General features: G+C 36.8%; 1 protein-coding gene across 3 annotated transcripts; it reads left to right on the forward strand.

Moving 5' to 3' along the window:
- The first annotated feature begins 540 nt into the window (after window positions 1-540).
- On the forward strand, window positions 541-15,310 carry ANKRD40 (ankyrin repeat domain 40). Of its 3 annotated transcripts, none has more exons than XM_054047168.1 (5): window positions 541-916; window positions 6,464-6,612; window positions 7,726-8,214; window positions 9,813-9,994; window positions 13,104-15,310. In XM_054047168.1, exons 1-5 carry the CDS (start codon window positions 783-785, stop codon window positions 13,248-13,250), a joined length of 1,101 nt encoding a protein of 366 aa, XP_053903143.1. In that variant the 5' UTR covers window positions 541-782; the 3' UTR covers window positions 13,251-15,310. The 3 variants fall into 3 exon arrangements, with proteins under 3 accessions (XP_053903143.1, XP_053903144.1, XP_053903145.1); XM_054047169.1 differs by having other exon boundaries at window positions 7,978-8,214; XM_054047170.1 differs by lacking the exon at window positions 6,464-6,612 and having other exon boundaries at window positions 827-916.
- The last annotated feature ends 1,401 nt before the right edge of the window (window positions 15,311-16,711 follow it).

Consider the following 16,711-nt stretch of genomic DNA (forward strand, 5'->3'; position numbering starts at 1 on the left):
GAGACTAACAAATTTATTTGAGCCTAAGCTTTCGTGGGCTACAGCCCAGTTCATCGGATGCATGTGAAATAGTGTTTTTCTCTCCCATCTCTCTCATTATTTGACTTAGAATGAATAAAGAAAATTAGCACAATAGTAAAAACAATGTGAATTGGTGGAATCAATTGTGGCCCCAATCCTACCAATTGTTCTGCTGGATGGACCCATGTTCCCCACATGGAGACTTCACTTGATTTCAGTGGGGCTACACATAGGTGCGGAGCTACCTAGGCAGAACAACTTGCAGTTCTGGGGCGGTAGGAATACATGATGTTGTGGTAGAAGATATTCTACATTCCAAATTCTTTGTATATTAAGCAATACTTTATTTTAGTTGAATAAAAATAATCAAGTAGGAACCTGAATATATCTGATGAATCATACAGCAAATAGGACAGCTACAGCCAGGAATTGCATGCAGGGCTGTTGGTAGGAACTAAAAATCTAGGTCAGAGAGTTGTCACAGATAATAGAGTCCCCCTGAGAAGAGTTTAGGAAACAGCAACACTCTAGAGATACTGTACTATGCAGTTGTCTTTAATATTCTTCAGAAATGTGTGACTCTATCTGATTTAAATGTAACAGACAGAAAGAATCAATATATGAATTTAAAATTAAAAGAAGAAGAGACATCTCTTATTATGCAGGGTTAATTAGATCTTTGCTGCTCAGTATGTTAGCTTTATAAAATGTTAAATCACCTTCATTTGGCAGCTACTTAACAGTAAAGTGACCTTAGAAAGATGACAACTTCTATAGAGGAGAAAGAACTCCAGGAGAGACTGAGAGAAGCAGCTGCTTTGGGAGATATTGGGGAGGTCCAAAGACTGGTGGAATTCGGAGTGAATGTCAACTCTCAAAATGAAATCAACGGCTGGTAAGCCTTTAACCGGAATGAATGAAGTGTTTTTTTAAAGGTTAATAAAACTGACAATTTCAGATACCGTAAAGAACATTTTAAGAGCCTTTTATTCTTAGTCTGCTAATGGTATAGTGGACGTTATATATGTCTTGCATATGAAATATATTAATGCAAGGCTATCCAGTGTTGACAATTTGAATTCTGAGTGTAATTTAAATGTCCTATCTAAACCCATTGCCTAATCCTCCCTCACTAGAGATGCTTTAAAATTATTCTAAAAGGAGGAAGTAATGGTATTGTTGATAATTGCCGTTCTGGGCTTACATTATTTTGTTTCAAAAGTTTTGATTCTTGGTCTCTGATTTTCTATCAGTTCAATGTGTTGCCACCTTCTATTCTATTACTTATACTCATGGGATTAGGAAAGCTGGCTGCACAAACACAGCACAGTAAAATAACATTCGGAAGGTAAACCTCAGACCTGCCAAGCTCGCTCATTTTTAGAGAGGCTTATTTTGAGTTACTTTTAAGGCAACTTTTAAAATAACTTCCTGTTATGAGAAAAGATCTTGCAGTGTGTTTCAGTGAGATACGTAAAATCTCACAGATTTTTTTTTGTTTTGACATCTCATTCAAATACCACTTGACAACCCTAAATCCTGAAACTCTTCTATAATGAACCATACCCACACCAATCATAAAAAATGTTTTTTAAAACTCTTTTAAACATGATTTTAACAATTCAGGCATTCTTGAAGATTGTTTTACCTGGATTAGATTCGGTTTATATCTTTATGTGAATTATGTGCTATGCCTACATAAGTGAAAATAGAAAGTATGAAATAGAAAGGACAATAAACTGGAATTTTAAAAACTAAGGGCCTGATTTTCAGAAGTGCCAAGTTCCCACAACAGCTGTTACAGTCAGTGGGAGCTGTGGCTGTTCAGCACTTGTGAAAATCAGGCCTTATATGATTTGCTTTCTTTTTTTCTTAAAGAGTAGAATTAGTTAGTGATTTTTCTCCCATTTCACTTTCTCATTATTTCCATATGCATAATAAACTGCTGCTCATTATCAAATCAGTTTGTTCAAAAAACTGGCATTAAGACAACAAACCAAAACCTGGCATAAAATACATTTTTTAAAAATTGCTTCTTGTTCTGTACTTTGGCTATAATTGTGTCTTCCATATTCTTTGAGTCTGTGTGCAGAAGCTGCATCTCTGGAATGGGTCTTGTGTATAGGTCTGATTCTGAGAAGTGCTGAATACTTGCAGCTGCTTTTGACATAAATGGGATTTGTGGGTGTGCAGTACTTCTCTGTATTAGACTACATTAAATCCTCGTGAAATGGTCAGAATTAAACCCTAAATTAGGCCAGAGTTGCTGAGGTTTACATACAATTGGAGCAAATAGTGGTTGCAATTGTGCACTGAGAACCATGTGGCTGTATCCGTGCACTCGTGCAGAGTTCAGATCTTGTCATTGGGGCTCAACATGGCATTAGAGTGTATTTGTGCAGTTCTCAATACAGGCTCATGATTTAAAGTGGAAACTGTGTGAATCTAAGCATTTACATCAAACATCTCCTTAGTACCTGAAGCTTTTAGATTGTATCTATTTTTTGGCCCAAACCCACAAGGCCTGGTGACTTGGCAGAATTTTACTTCTGAACTCCAAGTGACATGCAGGGGGATTGAATTCAAAGATTTTGCACCAAGTCCAAAGAAACAAAACTGCCAGGGCTTCACAGACCTCTTCTCAGATGCCATGGGATTTTTGTTGTAAATAATATAGGAGTTCTTTCTGTTGAGTTATAACAATTATTTCAGCACACTTAAAAATAGTGGCTTTTACCTCAAATGCATAGTCCAGTCATGGACTACACTAGTCGTATCTTAACTATCGTATCTTATGGCATTGTCTCCAGCTGAAAGCAGATGATTTGCAGTTAAATTCTTATGAAAAGAAGGAAGTTATGGTGGGGGACATATCTTAGTCTTATCAACTATCTTGAAAACTCTTGTCTGTGCTGCTCTTATGTTTTTCCATCTTGTGCAACCCCATTTAGTGCAACCCCCCAAACAATAGTATATTAACACATTATGGATATGAAGATAAGCACACAAAATCAGGAAATTTTAAAATGATGGTCCTTGCATTGTAATATACATATCTATGTAACTTTTATGATTCTTTACATTAAATATATATATTGAGGCATACATCTAACAACATATGCTTAACATTGGTGCTATGGTAATACAAATAATAGTAATAATAATTAATAATGTAGATACAAGGGAGCTGATTCACAGACACTTGTTGTGCAACCTCCTCTTTCTGGCTTATCCATTGGGCTTTTTGATTATTTGTTTTTTTTAAAAATGCCAGGTATTTCACAACCCTAACTCAGACACCTTTATAGAAAGCAGCAGCTGTTCAATGCAGCATGGATGGAGTGATTAAAATTAAAGGTCCAGATTCCCAAAACTCTGCCTTTGAAAACATGACTGCTTCTTTCTAGATCTCTAAAAGGGAGCTGAGCTCCTTTGAAAATCTTGTCCCAGTTGTGGATGGTGAGCATTTTTGAAAATCTGTCTCTTAACATTTCAGATGCAGACGTATTCCTATTGCAAACAACACTGTAACATTTTGATTTTCACTCTTGGAATTTTTGTACAGGAACTAATTTCTGTACAGGAGTTCCATTTCTAAGTGAGTTATCCATCAATTTAATCACTTTTCTGTCTGAAATTTGTTCATTTATCTACGGCTGTTACAAGTAGCTCCTAAAATTACTACAAATAAAAGAGATTAAAGGGGGGAAATTCTCTATTTCATTTTCAGTTTACATTGTGCATTTGACATCACTTTATGTTTAGTCATCTTTGACTGTTGTTTTTCTGGGACTTTGAAACAGCAGTAGGATAGAAAATGTTTGAAAAATGGGAAACTAGTAGAAAATTACTAAAATTGGCAAGTGATAAGTATAGTACTAGCAACTGTCTTTAACACAATTTTGAATTTAAAAAATATTTAAAATAGATGAACCGCCTCAGGAACAAAAACTTCAGAATATTGTGTGGTTTTATAAAATATACACCAAAGATAACCAAATGATAATTAAGACAGGCCCTAACTTGCTTCTATATAACCTTTGATAGGGACTAATTTTTGATATAATTAAAAAAAAAAACATGTTTGTTTTAACAGCTGTTATTTCTCCTAAAAAGAAACATCACAAAGCACATCTGAATGACAAATGATAATTGATAAACACTCATCAAGAGAGGTAGTGTGGGCTAATGGATAGGCAATGGGCTGGGAGACAAGAAATCAAGGTTTTGTTCCTGGCACTACGACTGCTTGTGACCTTGCGCAACTCATTTCACCCCTCTGGGTTTCCATTTCTCTTCCCATCCTTTGTTTGTCTTTTCTGTTTAGATTGTAAACCTTTTGAGGGAGAGACCTTTTGTCTCCTATTATGTGTATGTATATTGTCTAGCACAGTCGGGCCCCAGTGTCATCTGGGGACACTAGGCACTACTGTGACACACACACACACACACACACACACACACACACCCTTTATTATTATCGCAGTGGGTTTTTTAATCCGGGCCCCAATTCTACACAACAGCACTTACTACAGTTAATAATCTTATTGCTTTGTATTCTGTGGGGCTTCTTCCACAAAGAAATACTAAACCCAGTGATAAAAATTTGCATAATTAGGCCCTTTGTTTCTTGCCGGACAGTCTTAATCATACTGGCATATAAAACAAGCAAGATTCTGTGTGTACTTTGCTTTCTCTTGCTTTAATTAGTCTGATTCTCACATGCATGCATGAGGCTTTATAACTACCATACTATTTCCTCCCATCAGCCCCTTCTTCAGGAGTAAACAAAACCAACCAACCAAACAAAAAAAATCAACAACTGCAAAAACTCTTGATGTGTCATAGGTGGTGCTGTTGGGCAGAACACAACGTATTCTAAAGTTTAAAGTTAGACAGGTGTGACCACACCTTTTCCTTAACAAACAAATGCTTCCTGGAGCAGGTCTTTGGACTGAAGTGAATCTTTTTATCACACAAGTTTTCTAAGAGACTTTACACCACTTCTTTCTCACTCTGCTTGTATGTAACTCTAAACATCCTTTCCTCTCCTTTCTATTAGTCTGGAAAAGGATTAAGGGTTTTCATGCAGTTTAAAGAACAGCATTGGGAAGGGTGGTGGAGAAACAGCACTAGAAAATCATTGAAACTAGGGTACTGCTCTTAAGCTGTGAGGTAGTGCTTTGTGGGGAAAATGGGATGGCCATACAGTTTTTGCATATTATAACATGCAGACACATTGTAAACTCTTATAAACACCAGGGAGACTGACCCGCCCCTACATTTCTTCAGGGGATCAACTCTGGGGATTCCTCTAAAGAACCACCACCATCTGGGGAAATGTGCCTTTTGCCTAAACCAAAACTACAGACCTTCTTTGTGAGTGAATTCTTTCCTTCACCAAAATCTCTGTCTGTATGAAGTAGGGGTACGTTTTTTGGAATATATTTTTTTCTCCCTTGCCAGTATCTGAGAATTTCTTTCTTGCGGTCGTTATCTTGACACATCCTATATTCCTTACTAGGGGTTTTGCCTGGGTAAGGACTGCAGGATCAGGATCTGACTCCAATTGTCTTATTCACTATCTTTGTAAAGCCACTAGGACTACAGTTTATATGAAAGTTGAGATAGGGAAAAGTGTTGAAATTGATCCACTAAAAAAGTTAGGGTTCTGCAAAGTTATTTATTGGCAATTTACCAGTGTTTATGTCAGTGTGATAATTTGGTGAAAACCAGTGTAATACGAAAGCTCAATTCTTCTTTTGGTTGTAAGGTACCTCAAAATGTCCTGGTGAGGAGTTATTTCAGAACATAAAAATTATTCTCGTCAACTCTGTTTTGAGATTTAATCAAATTGAAATTAGTTTGGTTCTCTGAAGATCTTTGCTCAGGAACTAGTCTGTTTCATTTTGGTTGGTGTGGTGAACAGAAAAAAATTCTTGTTTATTTTGATTAACAAAATTAAAAATTTCTATGAATTTAAATTATCACTTGAAATAAGGATCTACTGTTAAGCTTATAATATATTCGGTCATCTTCTTTGGAAAAACAAATGTAAAAAGATGCGGAAGGTGACAGTGATTTATATTCTTGAAATTAGTTTTTTAGCTTTTAAAAGCTAAAAGGTGAGAGATTTAGTTAAACTTTAAACAGAAACCATCTGCTGTTGTCAAAAATAGTAACGGTGGTGGTAAAAGCATTACTGCAGGGAAAGACTAACAGCAGGTGTCACTGCAGACTACAAGAAATTTTCAAGGAATATATCTCAGCTTGGTAATGCTAATCTTCTCTGTATCATTCCAATTTTAGTATATGTGCTAAATGAATGTTGTTCTTTTTTGGGAAAGCTAGGCCCTGACTTTTTTATGCACAGCGGGTAGGAATAAAATTCATCTCCTGTAGCATGGTTATTTCATATAGCACCAACATTTTCCTTGTGCAGGACTTGTTTGCACTGGGCATGCAAACGGAACCATGCTCAAGTGGTGTCTTATCTGATAGAGTCTGGTGCTGATAAGGAGATTCTCACAAGTAAAGGAGAAACGCCAGCCCAGTTAACCTCAAAGAGAGAGATTAGGAAAACATTGGGAGGTAAGTTGATTAGTTAATATCAAAACTTTGAAGACTCCAGTAATGATCTATTTTAATAATTATGGTCCTGCTCTGTTGTGCTTTTGGGTGGGTGCTGAATCTGTATTTAAAAGCTTACAATTCTGTGGCAGTAATTCCCATTTGGCCTTCAGAGTCTTTACTGAGAAAGAAACCACAACTTCAGGAATGTTGGTTCAGCGGGGCTTTTATGGTGACTTTTTTTTTTGTATGTGGAAGGGAAAAAAGCTTAATTTCGACAAATGAAAATGTCACAGAATTTGTTTACTACAAAATTTGCGGCTTGATACATATTTTCAAATGGAAATAAGGAGAGGGAAATCTTACTAATATATATAAAGCCTTTAGAGTATATGACTGATAATTCCATAAAATATCAGGAAGCTTATTTAAGGGGTTAACTGCATTGATCTCAATTGAAGATTGTATCTTATTCCATAAAAGTATAGTGGTAGAGTAGCAACCCTAAGGGATCCATTAGTATATTGTGCTTGTAACTATCAAAGTAGCAATGTTGCTACTAAAGATGAGAATTAGTTTGAAGCCTATTCAGAATCTTTGAGTTTCTCCTACCTTTTGCACCCCTTTCTGTTTGATTTCTGCCTTTGTTAATATCTATCTACAGTTGAGTCAGTAGTTCTTTCAGTTCTAAAGATACTGTATACTCCCCCTCCACACACTCTCTTGGTATTCACAGCAAACCTCAAAATCTACTGCCCTCCATTTATTCCTCTGGTTTATGCCCATTATGAAGACAATGAAGTTATGCCAGCTGATAATATGGCACAAAATATTGGCCACAGGACATTTTTCTTAAAAGATGGCAGATTCTATATCAGTCCAAGTGTTTGGGGGAAAGTAGAGGTGTTTGTGGAATATCCTAGTCACATAAGCTTTGTTTTTATGGAACCCCTTAGCACAGTTATGTGAACTATACGTAGAGCTTTAGAGCTCTTTCTTTGGTCTTGTATCCTCTGTGTGGGTGTGTGTAAACAGTCTGAGTCTAAAAACCACAATGTACTAGGACAATTTTAGTTCTCCTTAACTAGTCATAACTAACTTTATTCACTGGACTTCTTTTTCTTTCCTCTATAGTGGAAGAGGATGAACTTGCAGATTTGAAGCAAGACTCAGACTTGCCAATTGTCCCGAATTATTTGGCTAATCCACCTTTCCCTTATGTTTATAACACACTGAGTAACAGCATTCCAGACCCTTCCACAGGCTCGCTGAATGGAAGCTTCCCCGTATCCTTAGAATTGCAAGCTGTAGATTATCCCATTTCATTACCTCGAGTCAAAGCATGCACTTCTGCAACATCACAACATGAAAATGTTGCTTCTGCAGTGGCTGATAATGAAGATATGTTGACATCACCCGGAGCCTGTACCATGCCAGAATGCCCGAAGCCTGTAGTCCAGAATGGTCCCATTCACCAGGCATCTGTGCCTCAGAGCAGAAGTTTCCCTTCTCCAGCTGCATCAAAACAGCCTGTATCTCAGCAACAGAATGGCTCATGTCTGGGGCCTATGCCAACATTTCAGCCATTTTTCTTCCCTGGAACTTTCCCATTTAATATGCAAGGTAACATTAAATTATTATTACAAATTTTAAAAATTAATGCTCCTATTATTTTTTTGCTCTGTTCTTCCTGGATGCTGTCGTGTTGGAGAATGAAAATAGACTAGTCAGTGGTTTCAGAGTGGTAGCCGTGTTAGTCTGTATCAGCAAAAAGAACGAGGAGTACTTGTGGCACCTTAGAGACTAACAAATTTATGTATCAGAGGGGTAGCCGTGTTAGTCTGAATCTGTAAAAAGCAACAGAGGATACTTGCATCTGAAGAAGTGAGGTTCTTACCCACGAAAGCTTATGCTCCCAATACTTCTGTTAGTCTTAAAGGTGCCACAGGACCCTCTGTTGCTTTTAACAAATTTATTTGAATATAAGCTTTTGTGGGCTAAACCCCACTTCATCGGATGCATGCTAGTCAATGTTATTCATGTCTATAGTGCTTCTCTAGTCTTTCACTTTCATGTTCTTATGCATGATTCCTTGTTTGTGTCACAGACATTTTAGGGCATGTTTAAAAAAATTGTATCCACTGGAATTTTTAATACAAATATCAATGAAAACATTTCTTACTCATCTAAGGTTTTGTAAAAACATACAGATGCGAGGGTAGTCTAACACCATAACTGTGGTACAGAACTCTAGACTCAAATACAAAACACAGGCCTATGTCCAATTAATTTGAGGGAAAAGCTTTGGTATCTCAACCTGTACGGGGAGCTGACCACTTAATGTACAGAGAGGAAGTATTATTTATCATTCCTTGGGGTAATTATATTATATATATTTAGTAAAACCACCCCATCAGTTCAGTGTAGCCAGTTCTGGAATTGCAGTTAAAAGGTCCAGACTTCTCTTTGAATGGGAGCTGTGAGAAGATCCATATGAATTTTAATGTGCGATCACCAATAACAGAGCACTGAGTTATGCAGTATTGGATTGCTCAGAAAATTGGTAATAGAAGATAAAAATGTTGCTAGCTGAAATCCAGTTCAGAGCAGTAGGAAGTGGGTTTTTTACCCACGAAAGCTTATGCCCAAATACATTTTGTTAGTCTTTAAGGTGACACCGGACTCCACATTGTTCAGAGCAGTAGTAACTCAATTAGATTATAAGTAATATTGTCCGTATTTGATTATTACTATGGGTGTATATTGGCCTATATAAAATAAATGTGACTATCGCAGATAAGTTCCTAATGGGACTCCACAGAAACAGCTACAAGTGGCACTTTTGCTGTAGCTTCTCTGTGAAGGAACGAGAAACATGGAGACTGAGCTACATCCTCACCTCTAGCCGTTGTCCTTTCAGACTAAGGCTGTGGGAAGTTGATGGGTTATGTGGAAGCTTACATGGCCACTGCCTGTGCTGTTCTTGTCCTGAATAGGATTTCAGTCTCCAGAGCTCAGAATCCAGCTCTTTTCACCTACATTCACATTAAATAAAACTAAATCAAAAATAATGAATGAAATGATTTTAGGATAACATTTTGAGATTTATTAGTATTACTGATGGAATGAAGTCACATTTATTTTTTTCCAGTTCTTATTTGGATGATCATGCATACTTATATGTAATAGGTATTAATATCTGTACGTATATATTTTACTAGAACTGGTGCTTAAGGTGAGAATTCAGAACCTTTCTCTTAGAGAGAATGACTTCATTGAAATTGAACTGGACAGACAAGAACTAACCTATAAGGAACTGCTCAGAGTGAGTTGCAGTGAACTGGGTGTTAATCCAGAACATGTAGAGAAGATCAGAAAATTACCAAATACGGTATTAAGAAAGGTAAGAACCTTCAACTTTAAGCAAAAGTTATTTTTATTGCTGTTGTGGGTATCATTAAAAATGCATCATTCATCCCTCAAGCAACCTGCAATATTCCTTACATCTTTGAATATGAGATTTGGCGTACTGCTATCGTTGCAAAGTGGCAAACGTCGTGTTTTTAATGATGTTTGTTGTCTTAGAGAAATATAGTAGATCCATAACCAGTAATGAGCTTTCTTACAATCCCCTGATCATGGAATAAGTGGGCTATTATTGAATGTTTCAGGATCCATAGAAAAGGGATAAAACTTCTCAGTCAGATGCATACAAGACTGGTAGGAGGGCATCTGATGGTCGCATCAGCCAATCGTGCATAGCTGTGGCATAGTTTGGGCCTGCAGCACTGAAGAAAGATGCAGAGGTTGGATGGAGGATAAGAGACTATCCAAGGGGCTGGGACAAGGGAGGCACTTGGCTATAACTGTACTGTCAGTTACTTTACTGTTTAACATCATGTAAAAAGACATTAAGGAGCAGTCTTTGTATTTTATACACCTTTCTTCCTCCTTTCCCTCCATCCACAAGTTAGGTCTAGGGGACAGAGCAGAAGAGTGGAAATCATATCTGCATTCTGGTTCCCACTCTGACTCCTTGAGCAAGTCAATGAACTTTTATGTGCATCAAGATAAGAGGGGGATTGTAGTAGTTAGGTAATTCAGAGGGGTGTGGTGTTTGTAAAGCGCTTGGAGATCCTCAGATGAGACCCTAAATGCAAGATATTCAACTTTACAGAATTACCTAATTTTCCCTCTTGTCTTCCAATCTTCAATTCATGTTTCCTAAACTAGAGGGTTGTTTTGACTGCAAAATCTCACAGATCCTGGGTCCTACAGTTAACGGTCCCCATCAGCATATTTCTCAGTTTGGGATTGATCCATGATCAACCCATGCACTCACTGATAACACTATATTACAAATATTGTGTTGAACAGTATTCTTTCATATTGGGAGGTTAAAGTCAGATCATCAGCTATAGCTGAATTGCCTTGTTTTATTCACATTACCTTACTTCAGCGCTTTGAAAGACCTGCACTGATTTTAGCTATACAGTGCTTGTGAGGCACTGAGAGCTGTGTGGCTAAATAAATCCTCAGCAACTCTTTAAACCTTTATTTATACTGGAATTTTTTTTTTTTTATTTTTTTTTTGGAAATAAGCTCCTCTCTGTAAATTGTACAGTGGAACATCTTATTAAATGAGAGTGCTTTGGTCTGCCACCGTGTTTCCTATTTAATAAAATAAGCTCTAAACCCCTAACTTCTTGATGGCTTTCCTGCACTGGTATTCTGTACTGTGTGACTTATATTTCACTTTTAACTATGTTCAGAAATTCAGTGTAATAACATACCCCATGACGTACTGTCATGAATGGTTGAAAGGTTTATGATACTCAGGTGAGCCTTACTAATCTAATTAAATTTTAAACATTCCTTTTAAAAAGCAACTAAATTGTAGGGAAAATGTTTTGAGTTAGGTACAGTTTGTGCAGTCCTTACACAGGCAAATGTCCCATTGAAGGGAATGGGACTTGTCTGCATAATAAATGGAAGACTTGGACTTTTTGTATCTGTTTTCCTAGTTCACGAGTGACCCTTCCTTCACACACAAATCCTTAGCATGTTGTTGGCGTCAAATGGTGGAGCTAATCTGATTAGTGCTAGATTAACAGACTTCAGTGGACCGTACCTGCACCCAGTATAAGATGACATTCTGACTCTTTGAAAGATTCATTTTCTTGGGTTGCAAAGGAATAAGTAGTTCTAAAATATGCCAGCTAAGTCTGTTCAAAATGTCCTCTGTAAGAGTGTCGCTAATTCTTAGAGATTTTTGTCAGCAAAACTAGAGGACACTTGTTTTCTGAGATTACAAAAAAATTAAGTCTTAACGCTGTCTAGTTACAAAGTGTGGCCACTTAGGGGATCAGCGCCTGATTGCTTACTTACTGTTTGCGAGTGCCTTCTTTTACTCACTCTGACTTGAGTCAGCCAGGTCAGGAATGGGGTTGGTCGGAGTGCTGCTTGCTCCAGAAGAAGCTGGCTTCAGGGCCTCTTGGAGTGGAAGCATGGATCAATGTGAGAGTTTTTGATAGGTCAGGGAGGAAGAAAAAAGATTATTGGGGTAAGGGGTCCCAGAGGACCCTGTTCCAAGCTGTTTATAGATAGTATGCAATAGATCTTTAAAGCACATAATACAAGCTTTAATTCCACTAATCATTTTCATTGCCTGTCAATAATATTGAAGAACTCCCTTGAACTATAAATCTTCCCTTCATCTATTGGTAACCTTAATTTGTTGTACATTTGCTTGGCACATTAGTCTACAGTTGACACTGCACGTTGGAAACAAAAAGAATTAGACTTCCTGAAGAAGGATTCGGCCAAACCCAAATCACACAACAATGAAGCCAAACAGACTGATCACAAAGTGGTCAATTGAGCTTATTAAAATATTGTGCACTTGTCTGAGGATCTCACAGCCCATTTGTATACAGTTAGTTAACTCAGGGCTTGTCTACACTGGCATTTTACAGTGCTGCAACTTTCTCACTCACGGGTATGAAAAAACACCCCCCTGAACGCAGCAAGTTTCAGAGCTGTAAAGCACCAGTGTAGACAGTGCACCAGTGCTGGGAGCTATGTGGCAGTGCTTTAACTTTTGCCAGTGTAGACTAGCCAGAGGCTCGCAGCACTCCTGTGAGAGGCAAGTTCTGCATCCATTTAACAGATCAGAATACAGAGGCAGAGAGCGGTAAAATGATTTTCTCAGAGTTACACAATAGAAGAGCCAGAAGTCTCCAATTAGGAAACACCATACCACTTAAAATAACTACATTTTAAAAAAAGTATGAAATCTAAAGTAAATAGAATGCTAAAGTAATGCAACATGCAATAGGAGTGTCTGCCTTATAGCTAGATAAGCAAAATGGAGTCAAACTGCTGGGTAAATACTTGCCCCCTGCTAGCGTACATCTGTGTTTTTTCCTCCTTAAATCTGCAAAACTGAACTCCTGTGCAGTATTTATTGTGGATGCTACTAACGTACTGCATTTTTAATTTATTTATTTAAGGACAAAGATGTTGCAAGACTTCAGGATTTCCAAGAACTGGAGCTGGTTCTAATAATCAACGACAATAACTTTCTGTTTAGAAATGCTGCATCTACATTGACTGAAAGGCCTTGTTACAACAAGAAAGCATCAAAACTGACTTATTAACTGTTTAAAGCAGCATAAAACAAAATATTTGTATCTTGTGCTTTAAAGCAATGAACTTATAAGGGCTAATATCCTGAAAAATTCTATTTTATTACTTTTGAGATAAAGTTGACATGTCATGCACAGTTACAACCTACAGCTCATCTCAGACTAACTTGCTCTGATATGAAACTGTGCTTATGAAAAGAAAGCAATGGTAGAATTCTGAGTCTATTCATGTAGCACTCTGTTCCTTACACAACAGTAATCCCTGACTTCAAACACTGTAGAGTTAGAAGCTCTCAAGGAAAAGCTTAAATTGTTCTAATAATTGTTAGCTATAAAATAGCAGAAGCACTTATGCTGAAGGACAGAACATGAAACCCATTTAGTGTTTGAACCAAATTACTTAATGTGCACAGACATCCCACTGTCATTAATAGGAGATACATGCGTGAGGTGACAAGCAAACATACCCCTTGTTTAGGAGGAAAATGGAAGGATTTAAGTCTGTGGAAGAAGCACAAAACTCCATTTGTCTCATTTAAGTATTAAGTTACTAATTAGATGTGGTTTCTTAAACCTCATTTATAAATATTTCTCAGGTTGAAGATAAAAAATTACAGTTGTTACCCAAATTGTAAATATACCATTGACCAAAATAGCTAGGGTTTTTTAAATCTCATGGCTGCTTCTCAACACACGGTATTGAAATGTTTGATAACAAAAGGTCCTCTCCCTCTCTCTTTTGTTGCTTTATGATCAAGAAGTTTCTCTACTGCTGCTTTAAAATGGCAGTTATTTTTCACTCCATGGACAAGTCAATGTGATTTCCACATGAGAAAGGAGCACAAATATTGCAGTTCCATTTTCCTCCAACTCATCCTTTCATGAACAGATCAATCCTTGAAACCGTAAATTTATTATGTAAAAAGGAAGCTAGTCAAATGCTTAGCATTTTAAAAACTGGGATGACATTTGAATCTTGGGATTTCTAGGCATTTTTTTTCTTTTTCAAAGACAACTATTTATGTTTCTTATTGCATGGTCACCTTTTCACATTCCTGCTAACTGAAATTCAGTGTTATGCTCCTCTGCTATGAAATCCTGGAATAAATACATTGGAAAACATTCAAGTTGAGTAATCTGTTAAGGATTTTTTTATCCAGTTTATTCACTTTTTTTTTTTAATTTACAAAACCATCCTCTTTAGCAGAAAGGACCTAATCTGTTAACCTAGCTATAGAATATGTACTGTACTGAGAATTAGATGGATGAAAGGTCTAGATAACAGGGAGAACATAGTTGACTGCTGATTTGAACTCTCCACTATTAAGATTTTTTTCTTAGTGCCTTTCTTTTCCAAAGAACCTAACTTCCTAACTCTTAGTTAATTGGATTTAAGCACTACACATTAACTTAGGGTTTATAAAATGGATAATATCAGTAGAACAGACTGTAACAAGATAAGTCTCTTCTCATGGCATAAATGTTAAAGGAGAGATGCGGTGCAGTCTGATCCAGGGACAATCTGTTTCTTTTATACCAGCTTACTGATGTTGATCTAACCACTGTGATGGAAGTTTATATAGTAGAACAATTGCTCACCATATAATTACTGACCTGCATTCTTACTGACTGACAGAAGAGACCTATTTTAGGCTTTTGCCATTCAGAAGCCATTTTATCTGTAAAAGTACTGTCGTTTTTATGAATGAACTGGTATGCTTTACCAGTGAAAAGGTCAGCCATTGGATTGACTAAATTCATTTGGTATAGCGATTATATTACGCAGTTGCTGGTAGCTATCTATGCATTCAAAGGAATATTTTTATACTTATACCTTATGCAATTTATAACTGAGCATATTAGCTTTGCTAACTGAATTAATTGGATAACTGTATCATGTGAACATTATTGTGTCTGACCATCAAGGATTCATTATCTTTGTGCATTGCTACATGAAAATGTTTAAGTATTATTTAAGTATTAAATGACTTGCTTGGCTCTAGATTCCTGTTTCTATTGAACTTGTATTCTTTTTATAATTAATAAATTATTATTATGTTCTCAAAGATGGACATGGACATAGAATTTTTCTTTAGCTCATAGAAAAAAAATTGCAACTTTTCTACTACATAAACTGCTTTCTGTGGTGGTTGGTGTAGGAAATGGAAGACCAGAAAAATGGAAATCACTTCAGATCCTGAGGACAATCACTGCAGCTAAAACTTTTCCTTTATCATTATTCAGCCCAATCATCATCCAATGGCAGGTGTTACATCTATGTATTCTTTGGAAAAACCAAGTCATATGTATCAATCCATGATTACAATTGACTTAAGAAAAATATTGAATGAGATACTAAAAGTAGTATTTATATGCTTAGCTGGCTGTGCAATCCGAACTAGAGACTTTTTACTCATTTTCATTTTGTACCAAAAAAGTAACATCTCCCTCTCAATCATGCCTCTACCGGCCTTATCCAGAGCCAATTATAACATACAGATTAGGGCTGTCAAGGGATTAAAAAAATTAATCATGATTAATCGTGCTGCTAAACAATAATAGAATACCATTTATTTAAATATTTGTGGACGGTTTCTACATTTTCAAATATATTGATTTCAATTACAAAACAGAATACAAAGTGTACAGTGTTCACTTTATATTTATTTTTGATTACAAGTATTTGCACTGTAAAAAATAGTATTAGGTGTTTTTCAATTCACCTAATACAAGTACTGTAGTGCAATCTCTTTATCATGAAAGTTGAACTTACAAATGTAGAATTATGTACAAAAAAACCTGCATTCAAAAATAAAACAATGTAAACTTTAGCGCCTACAAGTCCAGTCAGTCCAACTTCTTGGTCAGCCAATCACTCAGACAAACAAGTTTGTTTACATGTGCAGAAGATAATGCCTCCCGCTTCTTGTTTACAATGTAACCTGAAAGCGAGAAGAGGTATTCCCATGGCACTGTTGTAGCTAGTGTTGCAAGATATTTACACGCCAGATGCACTAAAGATTCATATGTCCCTTCATGCTTTAACCACCATTCCAGGGGACATGCGTCCGTACTGATGACGGGTTCTGCTTGATAACCATCCAAAGCCGTGTAGACCGGCGCATATTCATTTTCATCATCGTGAGTCAGATGCCATCAACAGAAGGTTGATTTTCTTTTTTGGTGGTTTGGGTTCTGTAATTTCCACATCAGAGTGTTGCTCTTTTAAGACTTCTGAAAGCATGCTCCACACCTCATCCCTCTCAGATTTTGGAAGGCACTTCAGATTCTTAAATCTTGGGTCGAGTGCTGTAGCTATCTTTAGAAATTTCACATGGGTAACTTTGCATTCTGTCAAATTTGCAGTGAAAGTGTTCTTAAAACGAACATGTGCTGGGTCATCATCTGAGACTGCTATAACATGAAATATATGGCAGAATGCAGGTAAAACAGAGCAGGAGACATACAATTCT

The sequence above is a fragment of the Malaclemys terrapin genome, chromosome 13 (genome assembly GCF_027887155.1).
Source record: "Malaclemys terrapin pileata isolate rMalTer1 chromosome 13, rMalTer1.hap1, whole genome shotgun sequence".
Classification (NCBI taxonomy): Eukaryota; Metazoa; Chordata; order Testudines; family Emydidae; genus Malaclemys; species Malaclemys terrapin.